The 18,720-nt window shown below is 45.3% G+C and overlaps 1 protein-coding gene across 4 annotated transcripts in view; it reads right to left on the bottom strand.

Moving 5' to 3' along the window:
* Positions 1–14,377: 14,377 nt before the first annotated feature.
* LOC140728899 (FYN-binding protein 1-like) overlaps positions 14,378–18,720 on the bottom strand; it is a 171,754-nt gene continuing 167,411 nt past the window's right edge. For all 4 annotated transcript variants that reach the window (XM_073047983.1, XM_073047984.1, XM_073047982.1 and 1 more), the window contains one exon: positions 14,378–15,090. In XM_073047983.1, coding sequence (XP_072904084.1) covers positions 15,068–15,090 — 23 coding nt within the window. In that variant the 3' untranslated portion in view covers positions 14,378–15,067. The remainder of the gene's footprint in view (positions 15,091–18,720) is intronic.

The raw sequence follows: 18,720 nt of genomic DNA on the forward strand, positions 1-18,720 counted from the left end.
TAGTGCAAAAGAGTGGAAAACATACTTGAGGTGGTGTTCATGGGTTCACTGTCCATTCAGAAATCTGATGGCGGAGGGGAAGAAGCCATTCCTGAAACATTGAGTGTGTGTCTTCGGGCTCCAATACTTCCTCCCTGATGGTAGCAATGAGAATTGGACGTGTCCTGGGTGACGGGGGTCTTTAATGAAGGATGCCGGCTTTTTAAGGCGTTGCCTTTTGAAGGTGTCCTTAGTGAGAGAATAGTGCCCGTGATGGAGCTGGCTGAATCTACAACTTTCTGCAGCTTTTTCTGATCCTGTGTGGTGGCCCCTCCATACCAGACGGTGATGCACCAATTAAAATGTTCTCCACGGTACCGCTGTAGAAATTTGTGAGTCTCTTTGGTGACATACCACGTCTCCTCAAACTTTTAATGAAATAAAGCTGCTATTGTGCCTTCTTTGTAACTGCATCGATATGTTGGGCCCAGAATAGATCCTCAGAGATGGTGACACCCAGGAACTTGAAACTGCTCACCCTTTTCACTTATGATCCCTTGATGCTGTGCGTGTGCCCTCAACTTCCCCTTCCTGAAGTCCACAATCAATTCCTCAGTATCTAGGGTAGGTAAATCCAATTTTTTCCTAATAAAGGAATTTCTCCTTACAGACGGACAGACATACTTTATTGATCCCGAGGGAAATTGGGTTTCATTACAGCTGCACCAACCAAGAATATTGAAGAAATATAGCAAATATAAAACCATAAATAATTAAATAATAATAAGTTAATCGTGCCAAGTGGAAATAAGTCCAGGATCAGCCTATTGGCTCAGGGTGTCTGACCCTCCGAGGGAGGAGTTGTAAAGTTTGATGGCCACAGGCAGGAATGACTTCCTATGACGCTCAGTGTTACATCTCGGTGGAATGAGTCTCTGGCTGAATGTACTCCTGTGCCTAACCAGTACATTATGGAGTGGGAGTCATTGTCCAAGATGGCATGCAACTTGGACAGCATCCTCTTTTAGACACCACCGTCAGAGAGTCCAGTTCCACTCCCACAACATCACTGGCCTTACGAATGAGTTTGTTGATTCTGTTGGTGTCTGCTACCCTCAGCTTGCTGCCCCAGCACACAACAACAAACATGATAGCACTGGCCACCACAGACTCGTAGAACATCCTCAGCATCGTCTGGCAGATGTTAAAGGACCTCAGTCTCCTCAGGAAATAGAGACGGCTCTGACCCTTCTTGTAGACAGCCTCAGTGTTCTTTGACCAGTCCAGTTTATTGTCAATTCATATCCCCAGGTATTTCTCATCCCGAATAGTCATCTTATATCCATAATGACAAAACAGAAGTACATGCCTGAATGGCCAAATCTTCATAGAGTCGCAGAGCGAGAGATACACGCTCTAGGGCCATTCCGACCACGTTGTCCAAACAGCTAGTCTCACTTTCCTGCATTTGGCTCATGTCTCTCGAGGCCCCTCCTGTCCGTGTACCTACCCATTTCTAACTCCTGTACTTTAGAACCAGGTGGTCTTACATTCTCCCTTAAGAGTGTACACCGTGCCAACCACGGAAAGCATCCTGTCTGATTGGTACAGCTACTGTTCACCCCGTGACTGCAAGAAACTGCAGAGTTGTGGAACTCAGCACATCACAGAAACCAACCTCTCCCCCAGCAGGGACTCTGTCGACACTTCTTACCGCCTCAGTAAAGCAGCCAGCAAAATAAGCCCCCACCCACACCGGACATTCTCCCTCCCCCCCCTTCAAGGCAGAAGATACAAAAGCCTGAAGTTACGTTCCCGTGCTGTACATAGTAAAAAGTGGCAGTGAAAATGGGTATGAATGGGAGACAAGGGGTGTCCAGAGATGGGTTGCACCTCCAGTGAAGGGCTTATCGTGTCCGTTCTGGGGTAGCTGACTCACCTTTGGTCCCCGCTGGACACGCAGCTCTCACCGGTGGTTCCAGTAGCTGTTTGCGTGCGACAACGACCACACCCCAGTACACCACTTTGACAGGTGGGCTAAGCCAAGAGAGGGTAGCCGGCAGCCTCATACCCTGATGGGATAGGAACATGAAGTCAGATCCGGCAGACTGGGTGGCTGAGATCCAACGGCCAGGAAGGTGGTTCTACAACCACCTTCTGTGGAGACCGAAGGGCAGGACGAGGCACAGCAGACATCATGGTCATCCACTGCAACCAAGGAAGCCCCCAGTTGTGAGGACTACTTGTACCGCTGGACCTGGTCCTCCGAGGCTGAGGGAGTGGAACTGTCCCACTGCAACAGCTTCTCCACTTTAACCACTCTCCCACACGGGTTTCCTGTGATTGTTGGATATGACAGACAACCAACTCGTGAAGGATACTCGTGTTGAAGTGTGGGCGACATGGGAGCCCAGTGCTTAGCGTATCACTTTAGAGCGTCGGTGATCAGGGTTCAATGTACGGAGTTCCTGTATTCTCCCTGTGCTCACCTGGGTTTCCACTGGAGTTGCGGTTTCCATTCGGGTCAGGGTTGGTGTATCCAGAGATACCGGCCACGTGACAGATGCACTGCCACCTGGCTGGTCGGAGGACACACCACACGCCAATCAACATTTGGTCCCTCCCAACTAATCAATGCACACCTAAATTATTGGTCACCTGAATTGGATTATCTCGCCCAGCCCCTTGCTATAAAGGGTAAGACTTGTCCCTGGATCGGTCTCTCTTACAGACCACCTCATTGAAGGTAAGTGCATTGATTTATGCTTGGGAAGGTCTATCGTTTGTCCTGGTAAGGGAGCCGTGGCTATCCAGGGTCAAGGGGGATAGCTGTCGTAGTGCTTTTCCCTTGTTCTTTGTGTAACCGTACCCTGTCCCCACACCACTTCCTGTGTATTGTAGTTGCTTGTGTTGACCCGACTTCCCCTTTGATAATAAATTCCTTATTATTAAAACTGTGTGTGTCCAGGCCTCTACTGTTGAGACTCAAAGAACCAGTTATTTTCCATCACAACAGTTGGTAAGCTGTGAACATGCTACTGCACGTTGGTACTGGAAGCTTGCGGGCTGCTCCCAGCATGTTCTCGGACTGTGTTGGACGTTGACACTAACGATGCATTACACTGTATGTTTCAATGTACCTGTAACAAGTAAAGCTAATCTTTAAATCTTTATCATAGAAATGCTGAACTGTGGGAGAAAAATCACCAGTTATAATGCACCTCGCACAGCCAAAAATAGCAGAAAAAACATGTCTAAGTAATCAGATTGTTGATTTCAGTCAGATCATTTTAATTAAATCAGAAAGCTCCAAAGGTTCTGAAATACTCACTGTTAGTGTTTAGTCAGTGGCAATTATGTGGTATAAGACCAAGAGGAATTTGCTATGGAACCCATTATAATTATTAACATGACTTTCACGACACTAATTAGATGAATGCACAGATTACAATGTGAGATTTTTACAGTTTCCAAAGTCTTTGATCAGACATACAAAGTTATTAAACTTTAGCAATTAGACCAAGTTCACATTGTAGCCTTGCTGTCATCTCTGGGTACTTCCTTCTACTGCTACCTCAGCCTTTGTTTCCTGTCCCGCAAGAAAGGCTTGTGCAGATCTCTGCAACGGGGCAGACTTACGCTAAAGCGATACGCTAACGGTTACTCTACTGTACGGTTATTGTAGTATAGTGGTTAGCATAGCACCTTACAACAGAAGTTGTAAGATCGGGGTTCAATTCCTCCCACTGTTTTTAAGGAGTTTGTACGTTCTCACAGTTCCCATGTGGGTTTCCTCTGGGTGCTCTGGTTTCCTCCCACAGTCCAAAGACACGAGGGTGAGGGTTAGTACGTTCTGGCGTGTTACGTTGGTGCCAGAAGCACGCCGACGCTTGCCGGCTGCCCCCAGCACAACCCTCAGACTGCGCTGGCCTTTGACGCAAAGTATCACATTTCACTGCATTTTTCAATGTTTGATGTACGTGTGACAAAGAAAGTAAATCTTTAAACTTTATCTTTCCAGGAAGCTTTCTTTTTGGAAAGTGCTATAGGGTTATTAAAGCAAAAAAAAAACACGAAACAACATCCCTCAACCAGTTAATCTGATCAACCATTCTAGTTAGCCCTGCCCTGCCCCCTCTACCTATTACCCCTCACTGCACTGGAAACACTTCAAACCACTTTTTAATATTGTTTACGTTGTAAATACTTGCTGACATCTACGTACTGTGTTTCTAGATGTATTTTTTATACAATTCTTTATTCTTTATCATTGTTGAATGTTGTTAATTTGTGTTGCATGTCATGCCTACACACCACAGCAAATTCCTAATCCATGTAAATATCTGTGGTGAATAAAGTTTATCTTTGATCCTTTAAAAGGGATGTGTCCGGCAGGATCAAAAGGAAACACAGTGTGGTTAGTCATTGTTAGCTGCATATCGATGTAATCACACCGAAGGCACGACACTGGCTGTACTCCATGAGGAGAACATTTCCCTTGTCACTGCAGACATGTGCAAATTTTTACAGATGTACCATGGAGACCATTCCAACCAGCTGCATCACCGTCTGGTATGGGGGTGGGGGCTACAGCACAGGATCAAAATAAGCTGTGGAGTGTTGTTAACTTAGTCGCCTCCATCATGGGCTCTAGCCTCCCCACCATCCAGGTCATCTTCAAGGAATGATGCCTCAGAAAGCCAGTATCCATTATTAAGGACCTCCATCACCCAGGAGATGCCCACTTCTCATTGTTACCATCAGGTAGGAGGTACAGAAGCCTGAAGGCACACACTCAGCGATTCAGGGACAGCTTCTTCCCCTCCGCCATCCGATTCCTAAATGGACATTGAAGCTTTGGACACTAACTCACTTTTATAATATATACTATTTCTGTTTTTGCATGATTTGTTGGTGATATTAAACCTGATTCCAGCTCTGGTTCTGACATAAGATGGTATATATATCGATTGTATGTCCGTAAAGTGTTTGTACATAAGGTTGAAGGTGTGGAGAGGGGTGTGGGTTAGTTAGCGGGTGGAGGTGTAAAATCAGACTTGCTGCTTAGGGAAAGTAACTGTTTTTGAGTCTGGTGGTCCTGGCGTGGATGTTACGCAGCCACCTCCCTGATGGGAGTGAGTCAAATAGACCATGAGCAGGGTGGGTGGAATCCTTCATGTTACTGGCCCTTGTCCAGCACCTTTCTGTATCTATGATATTTGATGTGTGGGGGAAGGGAAGCAAGTGGGGATAACAAAGGATCAGCAGTTTAAGTTTACTCCCTGTATACCCACGACTGTGTCGCTATGCACAGCTCCAATCTGCTAATTAAATTTGCTGACAATACTACACTGATTGGCCTAATCTCAAACAATAATTAGGCAGCCTACAGAGAAGAAGTCATCACCCTGACACAGTGGTGTCAAGAAAACAACCTCTCCCTCAATGTCACAAAAACAGAGGAGCTGCTTGTGGACTACAGGAGGAATGGAGACAGGCTAACATCAGTGGATCTGGGGTTTAGAGGGTGAACAGCTTCAAGTTCCTCGGCATCCACATCACCGAGGATCTCACGTGGTCTGTGCACACCAGCTCTGTGGTTTAAAAAAGCAGAACAGCACCTCTTTTATCTCAGACGGTTGAGGAAGTTTGGTATGGGCCCCCAAGAACTTTCTACAGGGGCACAATTGAGAGCATCCTGACTGGCTGCATCACTGCCTGGTAAGGGAACTGTACCTCCCTTAATCATGGGATTCTGCGGAGAGTGGTGCGGACAGCCCAGCGCATCTGTAGTTGTGAACCTCCCATGATTCAGGGTATTACAAAGACAGGTGTGAAAAAAGGGACTGAAGGATCATTGGGGACCTGAGTCACCCCAACCACAATCTAGTCCAGCTGCTGCCATTTGGGAAACAGTACCACAGCATAAAAGCCAGGACCAAAAGGCTCCGGGACAGCTTCTTCCACCAGGCCAACAGACTGATGAACTCGCGCTGATTTGAGTGTACTCTATATTACATTGACTGTTCTATATATTATAAATTACTATGATTGCACATGGCACATTTAGATGGAGACGTAACGTGAAGATTTTTACTCCTCATGTCTGTGAAGGATGTAAGAAATAAAGCCAATTCAATTCATAACGTAGACAATGTTTATCTGGATGGAGGCGGGCTGGGCTCCAGAGCCTGACAATAGCTTTGTAAACAGTGCAGCCGTCTCTCAGCTTCAGAAATCCACATTTGATGGTGGCCTCTGGTGCTGTCTATACGGAGTTTGTTTCCCTCCCTCCAGTGTTCTGACTTCCTCCCACACGCCAAAGACCTGCTGGATGCCAGTTAGAACCGTGACTGTAAATTGTCCCTAGTTGTTGGTAGAATCATAAACACACGAGATTCTGCAGACGCTGGAAATCCGGAGCAACACACACAAAATGCTGGAGGAACTCAGCAGGTCAGGCATCACCTATCTTCTTTTCAAACCCATCATCCCCACTAGGGCAGAGATGGCTGACAGCAGCTCAGCAGAGTCCTCTGTCTTGGGCCAGTCTTTCAGGTTGTCCCCAGGTGTAGCTCATCTTTGAAGATCCTTCTGTCCCAGGGTTGAGGTATTTGGAGCTTCTATTGGTGTTTCTGTGGCTCTGAGTTTTATGGATGGAGTTGCTTAGGCCCATGGCCAACCCTCCCCCTTTAGCAGCTGGACTTGGGACCATCTACGAAGGAGTTAGGCAGCATCTATGGAGAGGGAAAAACAGCTGGCGTTTCAGGCTGAGCCCTCATCAGGATTGGAAAGGAAGGAGCAGGAAGCCAGAATAAGAAGGTGGGGAGAGGGGAAGGAGGACAAGGTCGAATGTGATATGTGGGGAGAAGGGTATGAAAATAGGTTAGTAAGTTGAGGGCAATCTATATTGGCATTGGAAACCTGGTCACATTTAAGACCATAAGATATAGGAGCAGAATTAGGCCATTTGGCCCATCAAGTCTGCATCTTCATTTCATCATGGTTGATCCAAATTTCCTCTCAGCCCCAATTTCCTGGCTTCTCCCCATATCCTTTCATGCCCTGACCAACCAAGAATCTATCAGTCTCTGCCTTAAAGGTAGGTAAAGACTTGTCCTCCACAGCTGTTGTGGCAAAGAGTTCCACTGCTTCACCACCCTCTGGCTCAAGAAATTCCTTCTCATCTGCGATCTAAAAGGATGTCCCTCTACTCTGAGGCTGTGTCCTCCGGTGTTAGACTCTTCCACCATAGGAAACATCCTCTCCACATCCACTCTTTCACCATCGGATAGGTTTCAATGAGGTCACCCCTCATTCTTCTGAATTCTAGTGAATACAGGCCCAGAGCCATCAAACACTCTTCTTATGGCAAGTCATTCAATCCTGGAATCACTCTCAAGAACTTCCCTTGAACCCACTCCAGTTTCAGCATATTCTTTCTAAGATAAGGATTCCAAAACTGCTCACAATACTCCAAGTGAGGCCTCACCAGTGCTTTATAAAGTCTCAACATTACATCCTTGCTTTTATATTCCAGTCCTCTCGAAAATAATGCTCGCATCGCATTTGCCATCCTCACCATGGACTTAACCTTCAAATTAACCTTTATGGAATCCTGCACAAGGACTCTCAAATCCCTTTGAGCCCCAGTTTTTTGTGTTTTCTCTCCATTTAGAAAAGTCAACCCTTTCATTTCTTCTACCAAAGTTCATGACCGTACACTTCCCGACACTATTCCACCTGCTATTTCTTTGCCCGTTCTCCTCATCAGTCTAAGTCTTTTTGTAGTGTCTCTACTTCCTCAAAACTACTTGCCCCTCCACCTTCTTTATATAGTCTACAAACTTTGCACCAAAGCCATCAATTCTATCAACCATTAAAACATAAAGAGACTCCATTCCAACACAAGTAAAGCTAATTTTTAAATCTTTATCATAGCAACGCCGGACTGTGGGAGAAAAGCCACCAGATATAATGTGCCTTGAACATGTGTCAGATAAAGCTAATCTTTAATAATTACCTTTTCAAATAAACTGCCCTAACAATTTTGCTCTCCTGTACCACATTACAACTGTACCCCCCATCCCCCTCCGGCTCCTACACATCCGCACCCACCTCTCTCTCTCTCTCTCTCTCTCTCTCTCTATACACACACACACATTACTGGTCCAGTATTAACAGGGACCTGCTCATGCCATAAACTCCATTTGAAAGCAGCCTGTGTCTCTGCTCTCTGTATATTCAATGTACTTCCCTTGCATCTTGACCAGAGGAACAGAATGGAGATGGTACGTGAAGTAGTCGACATTGTTAGGACAAAGTTACATATATTTTGTAAGCAGGTCAGGCACATGGATGATGGAAAAATGGAGGCTATGTGGGAGGGAGGGCTGAGATTGAACTTAGAGTGGGTTAAAAGGTTGACATGACATAGTGGGCCTGTATTGTACTGTGCTGTTATATGTTCTATCAACACGTTATAATAACCCAGAGACTATTGTAAGAAGTAACATCATGTAACTGTAAAGATACGAAGCGTCTTTACACCATGATCCCGAGGATGGTGGCTGAGAACTATTTACTGGAATCCTTTAGTCTGGTTTCTGGTTCTATTGTAAAACAGAATGCATCTTAACAGACATGCCATCGGATTTCTCCTTCTTCATGGGTTCTGGAAGAAGATGCCACCAGCAAACGGAACGACCAAGGGTGATCCTCCGGATGGTTCATGAAGCTGCTTCTTTCATGTCTTCTTTTCCTTTCAAATGTGGTTCTGCTACTGTTGGAACATGCGATCTACATTTTGATGGTGTGTTCTCAGACCAACTGAGCAATCGGGTGCTCTGCTGTCTCTGAGGGTGTTCCACGAGGCTTTGAGCAAAATGTGCAACCTCAAGGCTAAGAAGCCTGGAGACGGGGCGTGAGCCCACGACCAACTCCATTTCTTGCCGATTAAAGCACCAAGGAAGATTGAAGTCACCGAGGTGGGTGTGGAGGCCGTGCGAGAGTTCAGTGCCGTCTACCAGCCCCTCACTCGCTGCTGCCGGAGGATGGCGCAAGGTTTGATCGATGTGGATCGGACTGTAGCTGACGTTATGATGTGTTTCTGATTTCTGGTCGTTCCTTTCGTTGCTGTTCAGGGTGATTTTGAATCGGGGCGGCCTGCAAATAATGAACGCTGAGCTGAACTGAATATGCCTTTAGATTTTGTGCTTTAGTTCCGCGTTTTTTTTCCTCTCTTTTTCTTTTCCTGTTTGCACAATGTATTGCTTTTTGCGTGTGGGGGGTGGTTGATTTTTTTCCTTGTCTGGGTTCCATGGTTGTCTGTGGGAAGACGGATCTCAGGGTCGTATAATCAATGTACTTTGGGTCTTAAAGGTGCACTAATGCCCAACTTTATCCCCTGCAAACACCTGTAAGTATTGGGCAATGTGGTGTCACAAGTACGCAGATGGAGTCCCCTTAAAATCCAAACACCATCTTAAAACATTTGCCGATAGCCCACTGTTCTTTGTAGAATCGCAGGTGGTGACAAGGACGCACACAGGAGTGAGGTAGATCAGCTGGCTGGGTGGTGTCGCAACAGCGATCTTACATTTGAGACCAAGGGATTGTGGGCTTCGGGAAGGGGTAAGTCCAGGGAGCACACGTTAGTCCTCATCGCGGGATCGGCAGTGGAAAGCGTGAGCAGATTCAAGTTCCTGGGTGTCAGTATGTCAAAGGATCAACTTGAAACCGAATTGGCTGACCAGTTGTACACGTGTAGAATGGTGCGGCAGGAATTCCTATCTGCATACGGTTTGTAGTACAGAGCAGGTCAGGATTCCGATTCCGAGTTACTGTATTTGTCACATCAAACCACACAGTGAAGTGAGTCATTTACAAAACAACCTAAGGATGTGCTGGGGGCAGCCTGCAAGAGCTTCAGGACTACGACTGCCAGACTGGGTAACAGCTTCTTTCCTTAGGCTGTGAGACTAATGAATACTCTGCCTCCACCGAGGTCTCATCACTAGGACAGTGAGTGGTTTACTGTTTACCTGTGCTAGGTGCATTTTGAATCATTTCTTAGTATAATATTTTGTTTTATGTGCTGTGTGTGATTTATGGTGTGGGTGCACTGAGGGAACATTGTTTCATTTGGTTGTATATATACTCGAAGATGTGGTTAGAGCTGGATCTGACAGTGCAGTCAAGAGTCAGCAGTGGGTTAAGCACACGGCCCTAGTGTTTGAGACATGACTGGAGTCTTTCCATTGGGAAGTCCAAGATCCAGTTACAGAGAGGGCTCTTGAGTCCCATTGAGGACAGTTTACACACCCGCCTCGTATTAAATGCCGAGCCGAAGTCGATGAACAACATCCAGGTGGGACGGGACAGAGAGGAGGTGTGAGGCTATGATATCGTCAGTGGACCAGTATAAGCAGTAGGCTCCAATGTGTGCAACATGCATCATCAAATCCCACCATCCGGGCCACATCATCTCTCACAGCTCCCATCGGGCGGGATGTACAGAATCCCAAAGTCCCACACCGCCAGGTTCAGGAACAGCTACTTCCCTTCCTTCAACCATTCGATTCTTGAACCAACAGGCACACACCTAATCACTACCTCAGTTACACTAATACTTTCACCACTTTGTACTGAAATTGACCCTTTTTTCCCTACTTGTCGTTTTTTTGTGACCGCTGCTGATCTGACGCTGTGTGCGTGTGACACTCCTGCAAGCAGGTTTTTCATTGCACCCCTGCACACATGGATTGAAAATACACTCGACTTTGAAAGAATGCACACATCTGTTTACAGAATTAAGCTTTTATAATTGCAGCATCCAGATGCTGAATGAAGGAGTCAATCTTTGCTGCTTGTCTGCAGTGAGGCATTTCCTCGTGAAAGCCATGTTTAACACATCTGCCGGCTTGACGCCACGGCAGGTCAGTAAGCCAGAAAGATGTCCTGGCTCTAGCTTGCTCAGTTGTTCATACATAAGCACAGGAATCCTTCTGTTGAAAATTCTCTGCTGCTTCGAGGTAAAGCAAACCAGATTCCACCTGGGTCTCCTTGCACCAGGGTTCGGTACAGAGTGTTGTGGAAATTTGGAACCCATTACTTTAGCAGCACATTTTCTTCTTTAATACTCAAAACTGAAACCTTGAGTGAAACATAGAACAGTACAGCCCCTTCAGCCCACAATGTTGTGCTGGCCCATTTAAACCTACTTCAAGATCAATCTAACTGTTCCTTCCTACATAACCATTTTTTTTCATCCATGTACCTATCTAAGAGTCTCTTAAATGTCCCTAATGTATCTGCACTACCTGAACCCCTGGCAGTGTGTTCTATGTTCCTACCACTCAGTGTGGGGAAAAGAAACTGCCCCTATACTTTCTTCCAATCCCTTAAAATTATGCCCTCTTGTATCAGCCATTTCCACCCCGGGAAAATATCTCTGGCTGTCCACTTTATCTATTCCTTTCATCATCATGTACACCTCTATCAAGTCTCCTCTCATCCTCCGTCAGTCCAAGGAAAAAAGCCCTAGATTGTTCAACGTAAGACATGCTCTCTAATCAAGGCAGCATCCTGGTAAATCTACTCTGCACCCTCTCCAAGGTTCCCACCTCCCTCCTATAATGAGGCAAACAGAACCGAACACAATACTCCAAGTTTTGTGCCCAGAACATGATGCACAATCGGGAAAGGCCACCAATAGCTCTACTTTCTGAGGGGGTTGGAGAGAGCTGGAGTGTGCACATCTGTACTCACGTCATTCTACAGATGGGCAGTAGAGAGCATCCTAACAAGCTTCCTCACTGCTTGTGAAACCGCGCTGTGGTGGACAAGAAGCCTCTCCAATGGGTAGTCAAAACTGTTCAACACACCACTGGCACCAGCCTACCCGCCATCAAGAACATATATACAGAAAGGTGCCAGTAACATCATGAAGGATCCCACCCACCCTGCTTAAGGACTGTTTGACCCACTTCCATCACGGAAGAGGTTGAATAGCATCCATATCTGGACCACCAGACTCGAAAACAAGTTACTTTCCCTAAGCAGTAGGGCTGATCTACACCTCCACCCACTAACCCACCCCCCACACCCCCAACCACCACTACTTTATCATTTCCTGTCAGTCACCTTATGTACAGACACTCCTGTGCCTAGTGTCACTTTATGGACACACAATCAAACTATGGACGTAAGCTACCTGATGCATTTGTATTTATTGTGTTCTTTATCTTATTGCGTTATGTTGTGCTGCATCAGATCTAGAGTAACAATTATTATGTTCTCCTTACACATGCGTACTGGAAATTATGGATCTTGAATCTGGAAGTTGAAAGTGTGTTCTCACCAGGGTTTTACGGAGCAGCAGCGTTACCTCACGGCTCATGAACTCAATCTCCCGAGTGTCAGCACCAAGCAGAAGCAGAACTCATCTCCTTGAGGCTCTTTCTGATGATCAAACGATCAACAGCCTATCTACCGAACACACTGGATGAGATTTCATTGTCAGCCAAAGACGTTCAGAAGGTGATAACCAGTGTGTGGTAAGCGTACCTCCACCAGCACAGACTTCCTCAGGGCAAGATGCAAGGGAGTGTAATTTTAAGGTGATTGAGCAATGTATAGGGGGTACATCAGAGGTATTTCTTTTAAAACAGAGTGGTAAAAGGAGGAAGGTATTCTCACATATTAAACAACTCAAAGCTGACATTGCTTTCCTCCAAGAAACTCATATTCGTTGTTTCGATAACTCCCGGCTTCTGTCCAAGTGGGCGGGTCAGCATTTTCATTCATCCTTTGCCGCTAAAGCTAGGGGAGTCTCCATTCTTATTAACTCAAATATTCCTTTTGAACTCCATAATAAAATATCGGACACAAATGGCCGTTTTATTATTGTTTCTGGTAAACTATATAACACTAAAGTTGCACTAGCAAACCTGTATGCCCCCAACTTTGATGATGTTAACTTTTTTGAACGGTTTTTTTCCTCACTACCAGACTTAAACTCATACTCTCTTATATTGGGTGGTGACTTTAACTGTTGGTTGGATCCTAAACTGGACCGATCGTCCTCTGTTACCAGATCACCTACCAAATCTGCCTTAGCTATTCAGTCATTTCTCTCTAATTTTGGTATCTCTGATATATGGCGTTTCCTCCATCCTACGGAGAGAGATTATTCCTTTTTCTCACATGTTCACCATACCTTCACTAGAATTGACTATTTCCTACTCGATAACCAACTTATCCCATTTGCCCACACTTGTGACTATCAGAGTATACTGATTTCTGACCATGCCTCAATCACCCTCTCTCTGAACTTTCCCGGTCTCCCTCAGAGGAACAAACACTGGCGGTTTGATTCAACTTTATTATCGGATGATGATTTCGTAAAATTTATTAAAGACCAGATAACCTTCTATTTTAACACTAATACATCACCTGAAGTGCCATCCCAGATTGTCTGGGATGCCATGAAAGCATATTTGAGGGGTCAAATAATCTCTTACACAGCAAATCTCAATAGAAGATCCCGTGCAGATCGAGCAGACCTCATTAACCAGATTAAAGATGTGGATCAATTATATGCCCAAACTAAGAACCCTGAATTATACAAGAAGCGCGTTGAACTCCAAACTAAATGTAACCTTCTGTCCACTCAACCTGTCAAACGCCAACTTCTCGAAAGCAAGAGCCGCTTTTACATTCATGGGGATAAGTCTGGTAAATTCCTAGCCAATCAGCTGAGGCGTTCTAAAGCCAAACAACATATTACAGAGATCCGGAAGGAGAACGGAGACTTTACATCGGATCATTTAGAAATTAATGACGCATTTAAAACAGAGTGGTGAGTGTGTGGGATGCCCTGCAAGGGGAAGTGATCGAGGCAGATGTGTTGGGGATTCTCAGATAGGCACATGGGTGACAGGAAAATGAAGGGCTATGTGGGAGGGAAGGGTTAGATTGATCTCGGAGTAGGTTAAAGGGTCAGCACAATATTGTGGGCTGAAGGGCCTGTACTGTTCTATGTTTAATCATAGAAATAATCTTCAGATTAATTATAGTTTTAACTTAATTAGTAACTTCCAGCTGCAAGTGATTTTGTAGCAGGTTACATCTGAGGGGAAATGAACCAACTCTCCAGTATGGACGGTCCCAAGCCCAGCTGCAAGAGAAGGAGAGCCAGACATTTTGGCTAGCAAAATCCAGATCAAAAGAAGCACCAGCAGGAGCACCAAAGACCTCATTCCTGAGAGAGGAAGGATCTTCAAAGATGGGCTCCACCTGGGGACAACATGAAAGACTGGTCCAGGACAGAGGCCTCTGGTGAGCTACCGTTGGTGGTGATGGGTTTAACTAACAAACTCCAGCACTTCTAGGAAAATGCCAAGAAATGAAAATCTCCTTTTAACAATACTTGTAAGCACATTGCATACCCAGGTAGACACGGCAAATTGGTGGAGAGCGCTATCTTCAAAGAATGAAGAGTACTCTTCAAATTAGACACACTTCCTTTAATCTTACAACAACCAGTGCAAATACTGCCCATACCCAGGAAGCTATTCACAAAAGAAGCAATGCTCTGATTATGAATAGACATCATTTAGAAAGATCAGAGATAATTAATGATATTTACAAATATAGGATATACTTCAATGTATATATTTGTCTATTTCGCTCACTGATAATTAGAAAAACCAGTTTTGCATCCTGTCAAATTACGTGTTCCAAAAATTGTTCTCAGGATAAAAAAACAACAAAGTGTGCTCATGCAACAAATTAAAGTCTAAATTATCAAATATAATTATTTCATATCCTCAATGACGATGCATAATTCACTTTTAAGTAAATAATCTGAACAAATATTGGCGATGAGGCTCAATGCGTCTCGGTCATGATCTGGTTTACGGATTCTTGGCGGTGTAGTGGGAATGGGAAGAGCTCACAGCTGCCGAGAGCTGAGACCCTGAAGAGGTTTCAGATTTCCTTTCTTCGTCGAGTGAACGCACCAGGTTGTCACGAGTGCAGATGGAAGGCGATGCTGGAAGCTCGTTCCAATTCCATTGAGTCCACCTCAGTCGTTATCATAGATACACTCTAAAATGACAAAATCAAAGGACGTTCTGGATAAGAAATCTGGTTACTGAAAGTCAGCAAAAGTGAAACAAAGATAATACAGTATGGGCTCGATGGGCGGAAGGGTCTGAACCATGCTGTATTGCTACATCACTTGGAGACTGTCACACCCGTCACCTACAGAGACTGTCACACCCGTCACCTACAGAGACTGCCACACATGTCTCCCTCTACCCCATCACTTACAAAGACTGTCACGCATAGTTGTATTGTTCTTTGGCTCTAACACATTGAAAACTTTGGACTGGAAAAAGTTGCAGAGGGCTGTAAGCTGAATCAACTCAGTTATTGGCATTCACCTCCCCTCCATTGAGGACATCTTCAAAAGGTGATGACTCAAGAAGGCAACATCCTTCACTAAGGACCTTCATCACCAGGACGTGCCCTCTTCTCATTGCTACCATCAGAGGTGAGGTGCAGGAGGCTGAAGACACACACTCAATGATTTGGGAACAGCTTCTTCCCCTCTGCCATCTGATTTCTGAATGGTACATGAATCCATGTACACTACAATACACCACCTCGTCACCATCTGAGATTCTGCCAACAACAGTTATGTCATTGGTGAATATATAGTGTTTGAGTGCCGCCTAGCCACACAGACAAGCGTGTAGAGTGGCTTTGAGTACGGGAGATACTAGAACTCATGGTTCAGCATCTAAAAAGCCGGAAAATGCTGAATGGTTTGTGGCCACCAATTTCTGAATGGTCCACGAACATGATCTCATTACTCCTTTTACTTTTGAAGTATTTATTTCTATTTTGCAATTAGAAGTAAGTAACTTTGCTTGTGGCACTGCTGCCACAAAACAATAAATTTCATGTCATAGAGGTCAGTGATAATAAACCTGATTCTGATTAATTAGTAATTAACTTTTACGGAGAAATTCTGGTGATTTCCCAAAGTACAGGACAAAAAAGACTGACATTTCTCCAATCCTGATTGAAAAGAGTAGGATAAAATGTTGGCACAACATGGAGGATCGAGGGGCCTGTACTGTAGTGTTCCAGTCAAGATTCAGAATGATTTATTGTCGTTCTTTAGTACATGAAGGTAAAGGAGACAGGAATGATTGTTACTCTGGATCTGATTCAGCATAAAAACTCAATAGCACAAAGAACACAATTTAAAAACCTCAGTAAATACAGTCCAAGCATTTGACGTTGCGGTGTTTGCCAAGCAGGAGGTATCCAATAAAGTGGCCACTGAGAGTAAGCACGGCCACACTGAAACGGTCCCTTGTACACTGTGTTGTACAGGATTGATTTTACACTTGCACTCTTTGGGACGGTGGTGAATATCGGCAGCTCGGGTTGAGGCTTCTGATGCTGCGATGCTCTCCAAGCTTGGCAGTTACCTGACATCCTCAGTGGACAGTTGAACCAAGATCAAAGGTCAACGGAAGGGCTGGCCAATCAGGATCAAGGCCGATGAACCGTGGGGGTTGGGGGGGGGGGTGCCTATATAAATGTTAGCACTCCCAGAGAGAAACACCAACAACTGCGACACGACAATGTCACCTTCACTGGTGATGAAACATCTGCAGGTAACTGCCAAGCAGTTGTAATGCAGGGTTATTTGAGTTACTGTCGCCTTCCTGTCAGCTTTAATCAGTCTGGCCATTCTCCTCTGACCTCTCTCATTAACAAGGGCTGCTGCTCAAAGGATGATTTTTGTTTCTCACACCATTCTCTGTAAACTCTCCATCAGGGAATCCCAGTCCTCTTGCGGAATGGTACTGGTCCACGGCAGAAAGAAGGTTGGGAACCCCTGTTCTCCAGACTGTTGTGCGTGCAAATCCCAGGACGTGAGCAGTTTCCGAGATACTCAAACCACCCTGTCTGGCGCCAACAATCATTCCACGGTCAAAGTCGCATAGATCACGTTTCTTCCCCCATTCTGATGTTTGGTCTGAACAACAACTGAACCTCTTGACCATGTCTGCATGCTTTTATGCATTGAGATGCTGCCACATGATTGGCTGATTAGATATTTGCATTAATGAGCAGGTGTACGTAACAAAGAGGCCACCGTGTGAGTGTATGTTCTACATTTAAGCTGTGGTGAAGTACAACTTGCCGTTATCTAATGCAATGGTTAGATAATGACAAGCTTGATAGTTTGTAAAAGAAAATTAAAGCTGAGCGAGGTAACAGGTTGGAAATAATTCACAAGATCTGTAGCTCGGGTGGTTGATGGTGGTGTTGAGCTGTTCTCCGATCTTGGCAATTTCCTTGCAAACATTTCATCACCATGGAGATGTGGTCAGGGCGCTGTTAATTGTGGTGCGTCCTTCGAATACTTGGCCTTTATGTACTTACCAGCTGATTGGGTGTCATTTTGGAAACTCAGTTGTGTTGTGGGGTGGAAATCTCATCGCTGGTTGGTTGTTTGGTGAACTTTGTGCGATGTGGTCTGGAATTTTGCCCGCACTGGTTGGTAAGTAGGATTGAGGTTTACATGTCTGTGGAAAACCACGCTTCTAGGAATTCTCTTGCCTGCTGCATGTTTGCTTGTGCCATGACTTTCACTGATGCCCAGACCAATTTGTCACTCTCTCAGACTTCATGGGTAGAGACGAAGGGGAGTTGGTCACACCGTTTAACAGATGGTCAGGGATCCTTGTGGGTAGTTTTCTCCCAGTCTGGCTGACGTAGTATTTGTTGCAGTCCCCCCTCCCCACCCCCACCCCTACACCCCACCCTCCTCATGTGGTGACAGAATGTCTGCAAGTAAATTGCTAAGATTGGAGGACAACTCAGCCCTACCAGGAAGTGGGTTCCTCAGTTTGAATTACATAGAATTATTTTAATCAACTTGATGTTTCACCACATAAATATTGCTGGTCTTGTTCTCGTCTTATTGATGTCTGCTTGTGTTACCGTCCAGGAGAAAGCAGACAGCCAGCTCTTAATGCCCACCTTTCAAAGCCACTTAAGTTAACTCAAGTAGATTGTAACCGTTCCCATCACGCGCCCCTCGCCTTCCGCCTGGCATCCCAAGTGGAATGAGGAAGATTAAGGAAAACTGGCTGTTGTTGGAGTCCAGTTTCTTTTGCATGGTTAGTGTGACTTCACTGAAGCTTGCCCTGGATTGCTGACACAATTGCAGAAGTTTTATAACAAAGAACAGTACAGCTCAGTAGTGGCCCTTCGGCCCACAGTGTTGTAATAACCTTTTAACCTAATCAGATCAATTTAACGCATCCCTCCCACGTATCCGTCCACTTTTCTTTCATCCATGTGTCTATCTAAGACACATTAAATGTCCCTAATGTATCTGTCTGTACCACCACCCCGGCAGCATGCTTCACACACCCACGATGCTCGGTGTAAAAAAAATACACCTCTAACATCCCCCGATACCTTCTACCTTAAAGTCATGGCCCTTCACATTGACATTTCTGTACTGGGAAAAAGCCCCTGACTCTTCACCCTGTCTCCTACCAGTCTGTACACCTGTATCAAATCACTTCCCATCCTCCTTTGCAACGCAGAGGAAGGCCCCAGCTCACACACCCTATTCTCAGAAGACATGCTCACTAATCCAGAGGGTGGGGGGTGAAGGGGGAGAGAGGTGGGGAGAGGGGG

The sequence above is a fragment of the Hemitrygon akajei genome, chromosome 6 (genome assembly GCF_048418815.1).
Source record: "Hemitrygon akajei chromosome 6, sHemAka1.3, whole genome shotgun sequence".
NCBI lineage: Eukaryota > Metazoa > Chordata > Chondrichthyes > Myliobatiformes > Dasyatidae > Hemitrygon > Hemitrygon akajei.